The sequence below is a fragment of the Fundulus heteroclitus genome, chromosome 1 (assembly GCF_011125445.2).
Source record: "Fundulus heteroclitus isolate FHET01 chromosome 1, MU-UCD_Fhet_4.1, whole genome shotgun sequence".
Taxonomy (NCBI): Eukaryota; Metazoa; Chordata; class Actinopteri; order Cyprinodontiformes; family Fundulidae; genus Fundulus; species Fundulus heteroclitus.
Window position 1 is genome coordinate 12,516,051 of NC_046361.1, and position 18,378 is coordinate 12,534,428.

At 43.6% G+C, this 18,378-nt stretch overlaps 1 protein-coding gene across 1 annotated transcript; it reads left to right on the forward strand.

Moving 5' to 3' along the window:
* On the forward strand, positions 1–17,042 carry dalrd3 (DALR anticodon binding domain containing 3). The gene is made up of 13 exons (XM_036135198.1): positions 1–460; positions 3,603–3,910; positions 4,037–4,347; positions 7,991–8,049; positions 8,141–8,242; positions 8,332–8,396; positions 10,252–10,310; positions 11,662–11,744; positions 11,944–12,070; positions 12,771–12,829; positions 12,963–13,079; positions 13,160–13,228; positions 14,485–17,042. Exons 1-13 carry the CDS (start codon positions 221–223, stop codon positions 14,602–14,604), a joined length of 1,719 nt encoding a protein of 572 aa, XP_035991091.1. The 5' UTR covers positions 1–220; the 3' UTR covers positions 14,605–17,042.
* Positions 17,043–18,378: the final 1,336 nt, after the last annotated feature.

An 18,378-nucleotide genomic window follows, 5' to 3' on the forward strand; every position in this document is an offset into this window, starting at 1 on the left:
CATCTCGGCAGAAACATGATTTCTACGTAGTTCCGCAGACAGTAAACAACCAGCGCAGTCCCCTCCACACACGGCCAGTATCTGACACCGAGAGGAGCACCGCGGGTCCGGCGCTGCTCCCGTCAGCGGAACCAACCCCTCAGCGGCTCGTAGACGGACATGAGCCGAGACTGAATGAGGAGATAGCGAGCTCCGCTCCGCTCACCTTGCCGGCGCTGCGATGGCGATGGAGAACACGGAGGAGCTCTCGCCCCTGCGGATCACCGCCACGGTGCGGGCGCTCAGCTCCGCGCTGCGGGGGAAGCGGGAACACGTCCACGGCTCCGGCCGTGGCAAAGGCGACAGGACGTTCCCCGAACCGGAGAAGCTCTGGTTCAAGGAGAGCAGCGCGAAGAACCTGCGGAACAGGGACTTCTTGTCGCCGAGCACCATGCTGAACACGCTGTATGCGGACGGACAGGTGGGTTCAGCCGTTAAAGTAAAACGACACTTTAACCCCACCGTGTAATAATAATGATGACAGCCGTGTCTCGCTTCGGATTGTCGGTGGTTATATACAGAAAATGAGCTTCAAGGCTCTTCACTGAACGCATACAAGCTCCGTCCGGGACGCTAGCCGCACGTTATGATGACGTAGCGTCACCTAACTCCACCGTTCATTAACGTTAAAGTTCCTCCGCCAAAACTCCCCATTTTCTTCCTCCGCCGAGCAACATAGTTCCTCCAGGTGTTCGGCTGTTTGAACGCCAGCCAATGAAAACAGAGGACGGCCCCAATCTACTTTACAACGCAGGCAGACTCAGAGAATTGGTAATGAACTAAAAAGTCCAGTTTTGCTCGCCTACTGCAAATCATGTAAGTAGAGCCTGAAAAACAACATCAACAAAAAAAAAAAAAACAAGTGCATCTAGATAGCTGAGAAAGTGCCACAGTCCCTGTATTGATTTTAAGCCCCAGCTCCTCTTCCATTATGTTCCAGGGACACTGGCAGCCTGCAGCTGTAGTTATTAACCCATGAGTGGCTCATGGGATGGAGGTCAGACGGAGGCTGCACACGCCACAGTCTGACTCTGGTCATGAGGCTGAAGCTTCACATAAACTCCACTAAACCAAAGCAGCCTTCATCTTTCCACCATGTCAGGTGAAAAGCTCCGCCTGCTGTTTTAGATTTTCTCACTGGAAGTGACTGGAACACATTTTGTGTGAATACTGCTGGCAGAATAATTTGATCATGTTGACCCCAATAGCTGTGTCAATGTATCCTAAGGATTTAAAAAGGTTTAAATTCTAATAAAGCTTCTTGTGTATATAAATCAAGTGGAGCGCTATGGCAAAAGACAACAATTCTTATTGCCACATTGCCGGATAGGACACAAAAAAGATTTAAAATTGCTCTAACCTCCATTTTTTTCTTCATTTTAATGATAAAATTAACAGCTGGAATTTGAGTTCCCACGGATGCGACCACCATACTGTGGGACGAACAGTTCTCACCCTTACAGAGGAACGAACCCCTACACGTGGCCGTTAAGGGGTTGTCACGCGATGATAGTCTTTAACAAAGTTGCAATGGTTTCTCGCTTTGTACTCAAAACTTTTGGACGGCCACAGCGTAACCCGACGCAGATGTTTCTTTATGACGGAGGAGCCAGCAGGATTTGGGCCACTGCAAAAATATCATCCATAACACGTCTTGTTGTTTTCATCCTGAGACACAAACTTTGCAGAAATCTAGAATAAAAACGCGCTAGAATTAGTAGCACTTTATGTCTCATCGCGGCTGTCATCACATTTTAAATAAGTGCAAATGTCGCAGTTCCAAAACCCACCGTGGGGACAATATTCTGTGATGTTTCAGGCTGCGTGCATTCAGCCCCTCCTGCCATCAATAAATGTGGTAGTTTGGATTGATGCTCTCTGTTTTTTGTTGTTTTTATTTATACTCACAGCTGACACGGATCCTAGTGACCAACATGCTGAAGGCCACGGGAGCAGTAGAGTCATATAAACGAGGGAAAAGAAAGAGATGGGAGGGGGAACAAAATGGATTGATTGCGATACGTATGGGCCCAAACAAATCAGGGGCGTTACCCAGCAGGGTTCAGCAGCAGGTGGGGGAGGGGCGCCGGTGTAGGTACCAGATCGACTCGAGTGGTCAGATCGACTCGGGCGCTTCCCGATGACGTCATCATATGGCAAATCCACTCAAACAAACTACATTATGCCCGCGGTCTCCATTTGTTACAAATCAATTTTATTTTGTTAATTTACGGTTATTTCTGAGGCATGAAAACTATTAATATCTTTTTGGAATGCTTCTGTGGTAGTCTGAGAATTTAATCGGTAACTTTGCTGGATCAAAGTTACATCTTAAGAGAAATTTCCTTCCTCCAATTTTTTTTTTTTTTTAAGTTGTGAAGGGAAGATAAACCATAAACTCTTTTAATTTTTAATAAAAGTCTGCAGTCATTTTAATTTAATCACGGCATTCATCACTTTAAAATCAATAACGTTTATTCCTCCTTTTTCTACTGATACTACTATGTCGTTCTTTCTGATCACATGTTTTTTATTATTCCAGATGAAATTGTGATGAATTTGATAAATTTTTTATTGTAGTATTTGGTATATTTAAGATATATGCTGGATAAATTAATCTGGCTATCCCTTCCGTTTTTGTTAACAATATTCTTCCAAAAATTGAGCCAACTGTCAAATATTTGTTGATTTTTTTTTTCTTTGTAAAATGGCTTGAATATGTGTTCTGTCATTTTCAGTGTGGTCATTGTTAATCATTATACCTAAATATTTTACCTCATTTTTATCAATTAAAGTGGGCTGATTATTTTGAATTGCTAAGATTTCACATTTTCTATGTTCATCTTTAAGCCTGAAGCTTTTGAGAAAAAATAAACCGCTAAATTAACTAAATAAAATTGATTTGTTACAAATGCAGACCGCGGGCTCTATGTAGTTTGTTTGAGTGGCGTTGCCATAATGTGACGTCATCGGGAGGCGCAGGGACCATGGAGAATTTCTTCGTAAAATTGTCCGTTTACAAACCGCAATCCCACTCTCAAATAAAACCTACACCCCGCTATAATTACTTTAGTAACTTGTCCAGACCAATTACAATGTTTTGTGCAATTGTGCAACTGTTAAACCAATCATGTAAAGTGACATCATCAGAAGGCGCAGGGCCCCGAGTCAATCTGACCACCTGAGTCGATCTGGTACCTACACCGGTCCGTAGCCCTTCTCTACGCTCCAAACGCTCAGTGAAAACTGGCCAAGCGGCGCATGACTTGGCTCACTGTGACTCTGGAAGAAATCAACGTTATTTGTGCGATGAAGACCGCTCAGATGAAATTAAATTCATCATAAATAACAAAAAAAATAACATTAAGAGAAAATGTTAATAACAGATTTTGCCATATACATAGTAAAGTAGGCATTGACATTTCCATATATGGTTCCTGTAGTTTCCCTATGCATAGGGAGCCATCCTCATTCATCCATCTCCTACAGTCCTGGGGGGCAGGAGGTGGGCTGTTTGCGCTCTGCTGTTTACTCTTTTCCCTTTTTCACGTGTCTCCACTCAGGTTCCGCCGGCGGTGATGTCCCGGGTCCTGTCGCTCCGGGGCAGCGGGGTCCTTCCTGTGGCGGGCGGGGAGGTGATGGGCGAGGGCTTGAGGCTGCGAGTGGACCGGGTCGCAGCTTTCAGGGCCGTCCTGGCAGGTGGAATCACCGAGTATCTAAAGCCCTCCGGTCAGCGGGAGGGCTGCGTCGTGCTCAACTGCCCGGCACTGCACCCTAAACCCAACCCACCCGCTCCTGACACGCTGAGCCTGGGCCAGCTGAGGACGGTTCTGCTGGCCGACCACATGGGGGCGATGTTGAGGAGACAAGGGTGAGTCTGGGAGGGACCCTTTAATCAACAGTGAGGAGGAACAACCGGGTTCTCTAATGCAGATCGTCTTAACATGTCAGCAGTTTCATTAATTAATCACCGTGTGAATATTTTCCCATGCCTTAGATTTGAAGTGTCCTTCTGCCCAACTCTCCCCGAGGACAGCGACGTCGCCGCCTTCCTCCGAGCTCTGGGCATCGATTGGCCGACGGCTCGAGCTAACTGGACGAACGACGAGCGGGAGGAGAGGATCCAGAAGGTGCTAGAGAGCTCTCCCTACAGAGAGAGGGGAACGGGGAGCGGCCGGAGGAGCAGCGGGGGAGGAGGTCGGAAGGCTGTGGAGGAGGAGAACGAAGGAGGGCTCAGGATTAATTTGAAACAGGTGTTCCAGGAAGAGGGCATGCTGGGGTACGACCCCACCCTCGGCACCTGCAAAGGTAAGGCCCGGCTTCAGGAAGCTTCAGACTTGGAGGTAAATTTCTGTGTCCACGCTCAAATCCCTCAAAATGTGCCTTGTTACAAACTAATAAACTAATCTGAATATTAACTAGAGGCTTCTGTTCTGAATAAGATTTGGCTTTTTTTTTAAAGTTTTTTCTACCTAATGGACGAGGTACTCTGTGTTGCTCGGGATGTTTTTGTTAAGCTAAGAGTTCAGCAATTTTAGGCCCTTTTTACTTTCAAGCAGATATATATCGGTAACAAACCTCTGTGAGGAAAATAATCCGAGTACTTTAAGGCTACGTTCACACTGCAGCCTAAAGTGAACCAATTCCGATTTTCTTTGCCTATATGCGACCTGAATCTGATCTTTTCATGACAGTTTGAACGACACAGATCGTATTTTTTCAAATGCGACCCAGGCCGCTTGGATATGTGGTCCTGAATCCGATACGTATCTGATTTTCAAATGCGACCTGGATCTAATCTTTTCATGACAGTCTGAACGACACAGATCGGATTTTTTCAAATGCGACCCAGGCCGCTTGGATATGTGGTCCTGAATCCGATACGTATCTGATTTTAAAATGCGACCTGTGTCTGTACGGCCAGGTCGCATTTATCCGACCTACACGATTGATACTTGACAAACGTCACTAACGGTGGACCTGGCTATGCCAAAGAGGTTGACTATTGTGCGGTAACAAGCACCTGTTGCAAGTCCATACAGCCCCACGGCAACGCGTTTACTCACTGCTCTGGCCGCCAAAGATGTGTGTTTTTACGTGAGAGCGCTAAAGAGATCCGTTCAGACGCACATAAAGGTTGCCTTTGTCATTTGAAAATTATGAATGAAGTCCGTTTCAGTAAAGCCGCTCACATTGCTAAAATGTGGCTATCTTCCTTTTCGATCTTCTTAAAAAGATTGCGTCGGTAAAGTGCTGCTCCGGTTGGAGAATAACGTAAAGAACGCAAGATACGCTGCAGCATTACGATCCATGTTTACTTCCGCAAACAATGAGCACGCTCGCTACGTATGACGTCATCGCGTCCTCTACTGCGCATGCGGCACACTTAGGCGTATGAATGCAGTTCACATAGGAGATCACATACATGTCGCATATATTTGAAAATGTGAACGGACACGCAAAAAAATCCGATTTCACAAAAATATCGGAATTGAGCATCAAGGCCTGCAGTGTGAACGTAGCCTTAGATTTTCTAGCACCATTGCGGCAGGAATAAATTTTTCGCTAACGTTTGTCGTGAGGCATCGGGCCGCCATGCCAAGACTTCTCCAGCACTTCAAAAAAGATCGTCGGTGGTGTGATGTCTTCCGCTCCCCGAAACTCTTTTGCACAATTTTAGCACAATGATTCCTGACATTTTCATCTTGGAATACGGCAGCGTTCCCTGATGGGATAACCTGGTCGTTCAGCGTGTTCAGTTAGTCAGCTGATCTCATCCTGTGCTCACATGTTGCTGAGCCAAGGCCTGACCAACTGCGTCCGCCCACAGAGCCTAGCACTGCCCCCATCGTACAGCAGAAAGTAGTCATGGTGGGTGCATCAGTTCCTGCTTCTATCTTCTTACCTTGATGCATTAATAAATCTGGAACAGGACAAATCTGGAGGCTATGACCTTCTTTCTCCCATTGCTCCAGATCTTTACGTCCCACAGCAAAGTGAAGCCATTTTCCCCTGATTAGCCTCACTGGTCAGAGGTTTTCTTCAGGCTACACAGCCGGTTGGCCCCAATCCTTTGAGCTCCCGTCCGCTTGTGGAAACGTTCTTTACTTTCGCCATTTAAACATGAGTTCTGCTGTTATTTTACGATTTGATTTCACAAAATTTAAGTGATCACCAGTGATGCTCATTTAAGATCTTCCTGCTGACCGCGTTTCTTCCATGAAGATGATGATGGTTCCACTCCAGCTTTGAGTGACGCGTTGGTCTCTATCTTGACCCAGTTTTAGCCGATGTAGCAATCTTCTTAGATGTTTTCTTTAAAAAAATATAATTTAATTTATTTTAACCTATATTTATACTGTTTATCCCTTTGAGATCCAAGATCTCATTTATTAGAGCGACCTGCATAATGTTGGCCATTAATCAGACCCTTCTGCTCCATGACCACAGGGATATGTTTTCTGATATGGCTGTTTGGGAAATTAGCAGCAACTATGAGCAATTACCAGCTGAAACATAATAATTCATGCAGTAATCATCTGGCAGGAGGCTCTTATGTTTTGCTTTGTTAAATCCAGGTGATGATTTGTTTTTTTTTGCAGACCAGAGAACATTTTTATGGGAGAAGTTGACTTTATGGTCTACTTCTTGCATGCTTTCTATTGTTTTTGCGTGATACAGAGACTGCCTGTGGAACTATTTTTATAACGTTTTCTTCATCTGGCTCACTTCATCTTCATTCTCAATCAACCGCACCATGTGCTCAAATCAGTAATAACTTAGAGAAAATGGTAAACAGTGGTATTGGCAAAAAAAAATACAATACAGCCTTGATTTGGGAGAATCTCGAGCCTAGAACTACTATAGCTAAGCTCAGTATGATAAATTTCTACTGATGCCCAATGGCGACAGTGTTTAGACAAACTTCACCTTTTGCAGCCATATGCTATAAATTGTAAGGGGGGAAGTATCTCCTGATGAAATGTGATTAATGAACTGATCAGGAAATTTCCTGTTTTGAATCATACTGGTATGTATGTATCCAACGCTAAGATGGAATGGAATCAGCAATGAGCTTAGAGAAGCCTCGCTACCCCATCAATTCATAAAGGGTAACGAGGCCATTTGCAAACGATTTGAAGTCCTCCATGTTACAGTGAGAACGCTTTTACTCAAGTATTAAACATTTAGGAACGTCGCCAATCTTCCCAGGAAAGGGCACCCCTGCAAAGTCACCCCTGCATCCAAGCGTGCAACGGTCAGAAAAACCGCAGAGCCGTCAAAAAGCTTTTCAGGTGTAGTCTTCAGGTTTCAGTTAGCAAGTTAAATGTTAAAGTTGACGACGATGCAAAACTCCAGACGGCACCACATTCAGCGGAAGCTGAGCACGGCTTGTCGACCCAAACGCCAAAACACCTCCAGCTGAGGTGCACGGTGGTGGAGGGGTGATGATTTGGGCTTGTTTTTGCAGCCAGAGGACCTGAGCGCCTTGTCACTTGGGTGAAATGCCGTGGCGGTACCTTTGGAGAACTGTGCACCAACAAATACCTGCAAACCTTGATAAACTCAAGCGCCCTGGAGATAATAGAGAGCTATAGTTGTTCCACAATGATTCAACAGTGTAGAAAACAGCCGCTCTGTCTCTGAAGAGGGTTCTGTTGAAATCTGGGACGTTCTCCGTTTTTCACATAACTGTTTTTCTGCTTTATTTCCGATCTCAGAGCCCAGCTGCACAGGGAAAATTTAGAAATGAAGATATCTAGAAATTTATGTGGTGCCTTTACTGTTGTGTGACAGTTTTGACTCGCTCTACTTCGTGTGATAAAGCCCGGCGAACAATTTTTAAAACGGCGTTTTTGCTTTAAACGTGCTGCATTTGTCTGAGCGGGCGTCGGGGGGAACAAACGTAAGACGGCGGATGCTTTTGATGTGAGAAAGTTTTCCTTTCCAGTTCACAGAGACAGTGTTTCCCACCTGGCCCAGCTGGACCTGTCCACGGCCGACATCACGGTGAGACGAGCAGACACGCCTGCCTCGCTCACGCTGACGCCACGCGCCGCGCAGTCCTCTCTGTTCTCAAAGAGCGTCCTCTTCTTTCCAGGGAACCATGGTGACAGTGCTACATGTGACTTCCTGTCAGGACGAGTTTCGCCAGCAGCAGATAGCGGTGCTGTGGAGGGCCAGCGGAGCGGCACACAGTCAGGTAACCGCCAGCGTTCGCCCTCCCATGCCACCGTGCAGCTCATTTGTTGCTGTTTTTTTTTTACCTGCTCTTGCTCTCTGTTGCCGCAGAGACATCTTGTGTGTGGACCTGTGAAGACCCCCGGTTCTCACCTCACCGCCGCACAGTACCTGCAGTAAGACGCGTTACTCTTTTCTTATATTATGGCTTCTTTTATGTTTTTAACAGCCTTTCTTCTAGGGGTGTAACGGTACAGGTATTCATACTGGGAGAACAAACAGCTGACTGAGTGCTGTCGGCTCCGTGTGGCCATTTACCGAACAAATCCAGCTGTTTTTTTAGCTGAGCACATGCAGGACGTCTGTGTGTGGAGTAGGGCTGGACGATAATTCAATAACGATAGATATCGATGGTTCAATATAGAAAAACAGGGGTCAAAAAAAAGTTCAATAAAAGAACAGTGCATTCTAGCCTATCATGTAAGTTAATACTACAGTCATCAATCCTTCCAACCAATCACAAACCCAGGAAAGCTCCATCAGCCTTCAAAGAGTTCAGAGAGCAGGTGTTGTTTTTTTTCTTTTTTAACACTAAACACAGTTTTCGTAAAAAGTTGGTTGATTAAAGGGTTGTGTTTGAATCCATTTATTTAAAAATAGGTAAATAAGCAACATCATAAAATGGCCAGGGCTGCGCTTAAAATGTATATTTAGAATTTTTTTGATAATTATCGATATCGATCAATAGGATTTCTATTTTATCGATATGCTTTTTTTCTATATCGTCCAGCCCTAGTGTGGAGTGCACAATGTTACGCTCTGTAGCCCAACTTTAAGAAGTGACACCAAAACAGAGAGGATCCCCAGCTACCACTAAGCTCTGCTAAATGGGAACGTTAAGGTTTCTCGTGCTCGAAAGTGGAGAAAGAAAGCTGGACTGAAGCAAAACTTTTTCATCAGCAATAGGGCATGTGGCTCGCCTTGCACCTCACTGAATTACTCACCTGAAACAACTTCAAGGTGAACGTAGACGTCCCTGTGACTGGAGGAGAGTCAGCCGGCGTCCCAAGGGCGTCCTGTAGCATCCAGTCAGCTCAGACTCTGCTCTGTGTGTGATGCAGGTCAGAGGAATCTGATGATGAGAGGGGATTTTCCCTACAGCTTCACATGCTGCGTTCAGGTACGGCTGGGACACTAGCTGGTTGATATATTAAAACAATAAACATGTTTTATTCTCAGATACGGCAAATTCTTGTTAGAATATTTGAAAACCTTTACATTGTCCCTTTTCAAGCGGTTATACTGTAATGTATCTGTCCAGGAACTGGCTTCCTGCTGATGATAATGGGGACACGAGTTAGGGAGTTCGTCCTGGCGGGTTGCCGGTTCGATCCCTCGCTCCGTCTCAGTCAGAAGGTCCGGTGGCTGTATGGCAGCCTTGCCTCTGCCAGTCTGCTCCAGGGCAGCTGTGGCTATTAACATAGCTCACTAACGTCAGGGTGTGAATGACTGACTACCATTTAATACTTTATTTATAGGAGAAAAAAATTCAGTGACTTCTATAATTCCTAGTTTTCTAGTGTTAGAACATAATGAAATCAAATCAATTTCAGAAATTGTAAACAACTCTGTTTACTGCTGACTAAAGTAGTAGTTTTTTTTTTTTTATTGAAAGCATTCCAAGTATGTCCCAAACGGAGGCTTTAAAGCCTACATAAGTACAGAACCATGACTTGAAACACTTAAACAACTGTGACTTTAATACCCAAACAATTACCGAACTGTGCTTTTTGTGTATTGTTACACCCCTAAATTTTTTTAAATATTTTATCTTTCCCGAGTCCCCACTGGTTGCCCTCTCTCTTGCTTTCCTTAACTAACACTAATTACTGAAAATGCTCATTTCTACATTAACTAAATGAAAGAAATATGAGTGAATGCTGTTTTCTTTCCCTTCCTGCCAGCGTTGTAGCAGCATGTTTCTAGCCCTGGTACTGGTGTAAATGTAGCTTCGGTTTTCCTCCCATCCAGGCTGAGAAAAGGTCAGATGAAGGAGGCCTCTGAGATGAAGTACGGAGATAAAGTAGAAGGTGCGTATTGATCTAAAAGGGTTGTGCTCTTTATATAGATTGCTTTGTAAAAGTCTTGACACCCCTTGAACTATTCACATTTTGCTACGTTACAACCACAGACATCATTGCATTGAAACTGGATGTTGTGCGACAGACCAGCACAAATGAACAAATCAGTATAAATCAAAATCTGAAGTTTGTCTTGCAGCCTTCATTACTCTTATTTCCAAACTAATCTGTTGTAACCACCTGCTTTCAAAAGCCACCAAAATAGAATAAAGAGTTCATACGTGTGTGCTTTACGCTCAGTAAATGGAAATAAAGTTGTGGAGAGGTCTGGAGCAGATCTAGATTATATAACAGCATCCCAAGCTCTGGACATCTCATGGAGCTCTGATTAATCCACCATCTGGAAATGTTAAAGCTACGGTACGACTGCAGTACTGTCAACAGCTGTACAGATGTTCACGAGCAAGGAGAGCATTAATCAGCGAGGCAGCCATCCACCCCATGGCTACTCTGGAGGAGCTGCAGAGATCCATGGTTTATAAGTAATACAATTGTATTGCTGTTTGACCCTCTCTGTCCATAGTGGTCCTTAATATTAATGTGTCGCTCTTCAGTTTTTCTGGACTTCCTGGAGAAAACCTTCTCATTTCTCGTCTCCCTTTGGCCAATCACTGAAAAGAGGGGCGTTCGCTCAAAACTATCGAGTCAGCTCGCTTTGGCCCTACTGCTCAGCAGAGCCGGACATTTTAAAAAAAAAAACAGACTGCTCCCGAAACACTCATCAGGGAGCGGAGCCGTGTGGTGCGCGGTCATTATGAGCCGGTGGAACTGGGCCTATAGAAGTCCATCCCTGCTTTGAAACCGGGCGGAGATCAACCTTCCCGCAGGACGTTGAGCCTAAACATACAGCCGGAGATACGGTGGAACGGCTTAGATCATATTCACGTGTTGGAATGGCTCTGCTAAAACAGCCCACCCTGACCTGCGAATGTGGGACAGGACCTGCTGCTGGCAGATGTTCTCCATCCTGAGAACAATGAATGAACACAAATGTCTGTTTCTAGATGTGTGAAGGCTTGCAGCTGCAGTCGTAGAAATCTTTCACTGCACAGGATTGACTCAGGGAGGCTGAAAGCAATAATCCTATTATTTCTGCTTCAAAATAAAACACAACCTTGTGTTGGCCTTTCGTAATAAATCCAAATAAATATACACCAAAGTTTGTGGTCGCAAAGTGACTGAATCTGAAAAGGCTCACAGGGGGGTTGAATCCTCCTGCCAACTTTGTCTGTGTGTGCAAGTTATGAAATGTAACCTGTTATATTGGTTATAAATGAGAAAAAATGCGTTCCTGCTGCAGGTCAGACCTGGGATGACATCATCAAAGTCATGACCTCTGCCACGATCAGATTTGAGCTACTATCAACCGTTCACACAAGTCCTGTGAGTTGAAACTCTGTTCACACCTGAAGTTGTCATGCAGGTGGCGCTGTACCACGTACAGAGAGTATATTTCCCAAGATGCCCTTCACCGTTTAAATAAAAATTTTTTTTAGATTCTGCATGATATCAAACACGTCTCTGAGTAGAATCCGCTCCATCAGGCTGCTGGGATTATAAATACGGCTTTCCTTGTGTTCAGGTGACACTGGACGTCCAGAGGGAAGGGGGCGTGTCAACCAAAGGGCCAAGAGGAGGCGTGTTTGTCATGTACAACTGTGCCAGGCTGCACACTCTGTTCGACAGCTACGAGAGAGGAGTGGAGAAGGGTGAGACCCGCTGGCAGCTTTCAGCTCTGACATCCACGCTTTGCAAACAGGAAACCATGAACTCCCATCAGCACCTTTGCTCTTCTAGTTTGCCCAAAATCTGCCTTTAACCTCTGCATGTACCTCGGTGTTAAGCTGCTGACTGATCTTTGGACTGTGGGTAATAGAACAACGCTTCAATTGATCTTAACATGTTTTTCTGGACAATAACTTGATGCTAAATATGTTTTTTCTTGCTGTGTGTAACATTAGAGAAGAGTTGCTGTAAGTGTATTTTTTTCCAAATATATTTTAATGTTTCTTGCCCTAATTTCCTAATAACTGCTGCCAATTTCTCCAGTACTTTACCAACAGGAGAGCCTCACCTGTTGTGTGCTTTTATTTAACCCAATAACTGGTCTTTTTTAAGTAAATGTTTTCTAATAAGTTGTATTAACAACAAAAATGTGAGCTTGGATTTGTGAATAACCGAAGGAAGATTCTGCTTTTGGCAGAAAAAGGTTTGGACTGAGATCAATGTGAATTGGGATTAGAGGATTCAGGATCAGCTTTTTTGTGGGGGAACATGGTTGGTGGACGGCTGGACACGGACCCATGAGTGTTTGCACACATTTTTCTCTGGTTCAGAACATCTGCAGTCGTGTTTAAAATGTTGGCGCAGCATAAACACTCATGCACCGTTTACACCTTCTGTCTGCAGGTCTGTACCCAGAAATCCCCGATGGCTCCCAGCTCGACTTTTCTGCTCTCAAAGAAGAGGTTCACATGAATTTTCCTCAATCGTTTCTTTAGATTTTATTGTTGTTTTGGGGTTAAGTCTGCCTGCCACTGCAGAACCTAAAGCACCCTGAGCGATGCTGTTTTTCTTCTTTTTTCCCCCTGACCCCGACAGGGAGAGTGGCTTTTGCTCTTCAATTACCTCATCCCTTTCTCGGAGCTGCTCGACCAATCAGGACAGGCGCTGGATTGTGAAGGAGGAGGAGCCAGAGTGAACATTAAAACCGAACAGGTAGGTTTGATTAATCAGCCGTCACTATGTTCTGATGACTAAAGGTTGTTGTTGTTTATTCCACGTTTGTCTCCCTGCAGATCTGTAAATTTCTCGTCTCGCTCAGTAAAGACTTCAGTTCGTACTACAACAGAGTCCATGTGCTCGGGGTGAGGACATGTTCATGTGTTTGTGTGTGTCTGAAATGGAAGAAACGGCATCACTGGTTTTGGATCATAACTTAAAGTACATTTAAAGCCCTGTGCACGACCAAGTTGGGTTTTCTATTTTTGCTGAATGTGTATTAAGGATACCGCTTTAAGGCTCCCCTTATTAATGGCTAATAAATAGGTAATTACTCTGTAAACACTTTATAACTCATTCATAAGTGTTTATTATGCATTCATTAATTGCTCGCAGGAGACAAAGCCGATTTGTTTCTTGCCAAATAATCAGCCTGTTCTGTTCAGCTAAATATTTCATTTAGAGTTGCTTTATATTAAACATTTCAGACTAAGTTATTACTGTATTTTTCGGACTATAAGGCACACTTAAAATCCTTAAATCTTCTGAAAAATCGGTGGTGTGCCCTATAATCCGGCGCGCCTTATATGTGATTACCGTTGTGCTTACTGACTGTCCATGTTGTCAAAGTGCGTGAGATGGAGCAGGGGTAAAAATATATCAGCCCTGTGTAAAAAGCAATATAAATTAGATGACATACCTCTGCAACATGCATGTTTTATGGTCCTCATTCTCACACGCCCATGTAAAAGATGAAAAACTTCAAGAAACAACCAAATCATTAAAAACGGGAAACAAGCAGCAAGTTAGACACATCAGAAGTCGACCTTAGCATCATTTACTGTTTTTATTGGCTTCAGCACAAAGGAGTTCCCTTATATGTTGCAGTCCTATGCATCCCCACAGCATGATGCTACCACCACCGTGCTTAACATTGGGAATGTGACATATGGGCTTAGTTTTCTGCTCCTCTGGCTTTTTTTCCGTGTTGGCAGAAAAGTGAATTTCCACTCTCTTCTGATTAGAGCGCCTCCCTCCACATTTACCCCCGACGCGACATGTAGCAAACATCAGTTTTTGTTGCTTTCTTTGAAGAATCCCTTTCTTTTTGCCCCTCTTAGGTGACTTTGCCTTTATTCATAAAAAATGTATTTTTATCTGCGACAAAAAATTCCTCCCACCTTGACATCGATGGACACAATTTTTTTTTTTTTATTAAAACCCAGTTTGTGGCAGTAATGGGACAAAATGGGACAATGACTATTTTGTAAAGCAATGCTTGTTTATTCTATGCAGTCATCATGCATCAATGACCTGTTTCCACAAATAGATGTAGGCCTTGCTATTTGTCTGTGTTTCCACTCACTCACCCTCCGTAACGCTTTTCCTTCCCTGCTTCCAGGAGCCGTTGCCTCACCTCTTCAACCAGATGTTTTGTCGTCTCCATCTGCTAAGAGCCCTGAGGGAGCTCTACCACAGCGCTCTGGAGACCCTGAACCTCCCCCCCATCAGGCAGCTATAGCCTCGACACGACCCCCCCCCCCTCATCCTTCACAGTTAGCTTCAGCCACACCACTCTTTTCCTGAACCCTCGCCTCCTGTGCGTCGTGTATCCAGCTGAGACACAGTGTTCCATATAATTGTACGGTTTCACCTGCTTCTGCAGCTGCCCGTCAGTGTTAGCGGACGTTCTGAAGCCGGATATGTGATAGATGTCCCTGTAAGATAGTGGTTCAGTTAAAGAGCTGTTTTTTGAAGGAATAATTTGGGATTTTGACTTGGATAATGAGCGTGGATATCAGAAGCTACGTGCGAGTCGACCGAGACGGTCCGCCTCTTGCTAACGTCTCACGCGCTTGTCTTACATTTCGTCTCGATGAGAAGCCGATCAATCCAAAACGTCAAAGTATTCCTCTACTTCTTTACGTCAGCACACCTAGGACCAGAACATTAGCACCAGAACGGACCAATCTGCCATGTTTCAATAAGTGTTTGTCTTGATATTCATTCTTGCTCCTGTAACAGCCCCACTGACTGATACGTGCGCCGACTCGATAACACGCTGAACCAAATAGCTCTACTTTAAGACGTGTGCCAAAAAAACATAGTAAGATGAATCTCCCAACCAGCGCGTAGGAAGGTTGAACGCTCTAAAAAACCTGCCTTAATGTCTCTACAGATGCTTTTTGACCAATGTTAGCTCGGATCAGATAGGTTTTGTGTGTCTTGGGGTACATTTGATCCAATTAGAACCTGAAAGGTTGACGTTTGTTTTCACGCGTTTCTCATTTGCCGTATACTAAAAGGGAGAATCCGACTAAACAGCCTAACTTTGGTCCAAACCAACCTAACCTCCTGCTCACCAGTCATCAGCTGTACAGTTGTCATTTTTGGCAGAGTAAACCTGTTTTATTTAACGTCTTGTTTCGCCTCATGTCTGAAGTTTAAGCTGCTTTCGTGAAGCCAATGAAACGGATCGTTAATAGCGCAGCTATAAAGACATGCCAAGGCAGACTTAAACCTGCCTTCGAACAAACTGATTTTAAATTCAGGATCACGCGGTATAAATGGAGCACTCTGCATTTACGCAGTGCATGTATTAGCACCACTGGATCAAAAAGCGTTTAAATTATGTAATCTTTTACAGAACTAATGCATGCTCACACTGAAAAGGATTACTGAATTACGAGGAGGAGTCCTGTCATCGTTGAGTTCCAGCATCCACGGTTATAATGTGAAGCGGGGGGGGGGGGGGTTCGTTTCTTTTTGCCTCTCTTCAAAATGGTAGATTGATTGTCATGTGAGAAAAATATTTGCCCATATATACAGTCGGAGCAGAAATGAAAAGGGTTAAAACAACTGGAAATAAAACAAATAAGCCTGGACCGGGACCAAGTTTAGCTTATCGTCAAAAGAGAGTCAGGGGGATGAAAGGGATGGTAGAAAAAAACTCCCAGATTTGTAGAGACAGATATGTCCCTCTCAATCTAAAATAAATATTAAAAGATTACCTTCTTAATGCTATAGCCAATAAGTAGGGATAGGTGCTACCCATGTGTTTCGTTTGAATTCAATCAAACTGGGTTTACCTCTGCACAAGAAAGTTGTAGCCAAATTAGGAAAACCTGTGTCATTGTTGAACATTAATTAAACTTGCAAACAAGAAGAATGAAAATGCAAAATAGAGGAAGGAGTTGACGACAGTCTATTTGCTGACTTTCAAAGAGGTCGTTGGAAAAGCTAAGTGAAGCAAACGTCTCTAAACGAACTAGCTCTACGGTACCGAACCCTTTTTTCTGTTGCTCAATAAATCCCATTCATGTCCCGCCTCTTTAAATCAACTCCACTTCCCTGTGTGTAGCCAAGGTTTATTGATCCCAGTTCATTCATGTTTACCACTGTGTATTTATGAATTTCCACAGAAATATTTATTGTTGGTTTGAAAAAAAAAAAAAGATATCTGTACATTGTGTATGTTATGCGCACAAGTCTTAACCTGGGTGTGATCATAAAGTTACCAAGTAAACCCTTAATCCCTCTGGACAAGTCACAGCTGTTGGTGTTACACTGTAGAGTAAGTTATTGACAAAAATACCTAGCAGATATTAGGGTTGTTGTGCCACAAAGTTAGAAAATATATGAAATAGCATGAAATTTATACATAAAAAAAAGTGTTATTTATAGAAATGTGAGGGGAAGACGTAATGGCATTTCCATAAATGTCCCACAACTCATTTTTATCAGTCTTCTGGATGATTTTATACATTAAATGTATATTTCAACATGGAACAAAACTGGTGAATTGTAAACAAATATAAAACATAAAAAAAAATAACATTTCAAAGCTGGATTTTTTGTTTGTTTGTTTGACACCTGCATATGTGTGGAACAGTGAAGAGAAAGATGTTGTTTGCCACTGTAATTGTAACAGTATTAAAGCAGAGGATATGCATAAATAAAGACCCTCCCTGTTTTTCTTTTTACACGCTCCACTCCAGCACTACGCTCTGTAAAGGGCGGCAGGTAAGCAGCTCATTGAAATCATCCTGCTTGCTTCTCGGTAACGCATCTCACATTCGACTGTCAACGCCTATAATTCATTCCTTCTGCTGTATGTTTTATTTATTATGCAAACTGCCATAATTACCAAAGAAAAAAAAAAGAATTCTCTCCATAGTAATAATTTACGGTTTTGCCTCAGCTAACACAAAGCTGTATACAGAATGTCCCAAGTTTCGAACATGTTAGTGTATTTATCTGTCTGAATATGGATAATTCGACCAAACATCTGTCTACGCACATCTGTCCGCCCTGGTTTCTGTCTGTTTTTTCTCGAGCGGCAGACGTTCTCAGAGTGGTTGTCCACCCTCAGGCTCGGTGAAACAGATGGACACACCGGTGGTGCTTTCTGAAAGAGAAATCCCCCCCATGCAAACAAACAGATCCAGCAAATGTCAGCAAACACCACTGATCTACAGCACTGTGCCGAAGTCCTTATTTCTCTCATATTTGTAGAAGGTGCTTCTTTCTTGAGCTAGTGTTGTGCAAACAAATAGCGGGAAAACTAGCAAAGAGTTGAATTTTAGACTAGAGATACATGCACTTTGTTACTTGTAACCATAATTTATTCCAATTCCCTTTGCTCCATCTTTGAAAAAATACCAAAAGACAACGGTTTGATGGACTGGGGAGAAAACTCAGCAGGATCAGCAAATGCTGAGGTGCAGAGGTTGCCGTTTTTCTGCACAGTCTCAACACCTCCGAACGTGAAGCTCAGTGATGCCCCGGTCAGGATCTGGGAGGAGATAACCCAGGACATCATCCTTCATCTCATAAGGAGCATGCCCCATCATCTGGAAGCTGTGCAAGATAATAATTGTAGGATTTTAAACTGTTCTTAGGTCTGCAGCAGTGGAGAGAAACGGGGATTCAGGGGCTTAGTTTTGGAGACATAATAGCTGCATTAAAGCTAATTACAAGAGAAATTGATTCTCTTGTAATTAACTTGGAAGCTTAGGCAAAATCAGTTCCTTTTCTGATAATCTTGTGTTATGTTTGGGGTCAAATGCAGCAATTAGCATGGGCTTGGATCACAGAGCATGCATTCAATTAATGGACATTTCATGGAATGATGAAGATGGTAATTGAACATTATTTGTTTATGTCAGCAATGATCCTTGTGCTCAGTGTTACAAATTAGCTCAGGTCAACAATACATGAAATGCATTTTTTTAAATCACCTTATATTGTAAGAGATGGTAACGTCCCATCAATAACAATGAGGAGGATGATGCTG

Coding starts and splice junctions, on each gene's coding strand:
- dalrd3 (XM_036135198.1), top strand. CDS start 221: ATGGCGATGGAGAACACGGAGGAGCTCTCGCCCCTGCGGATCACCGCC. Junction 4,348..7,990: donor CACCCTCGGCACCTGCAAAG/GTAAGGCCCGGC, acceptor TTTCCTTTCCAG/TTCACAGAGACAGTGTTTCC. Junction 8,243..8,331: donor GCGGAGCGGCACACAGTCAG/GTAACCGCCAGC, acceptor CTGTTGCCGCAG/AGACATCTTGTGTGTGGACC.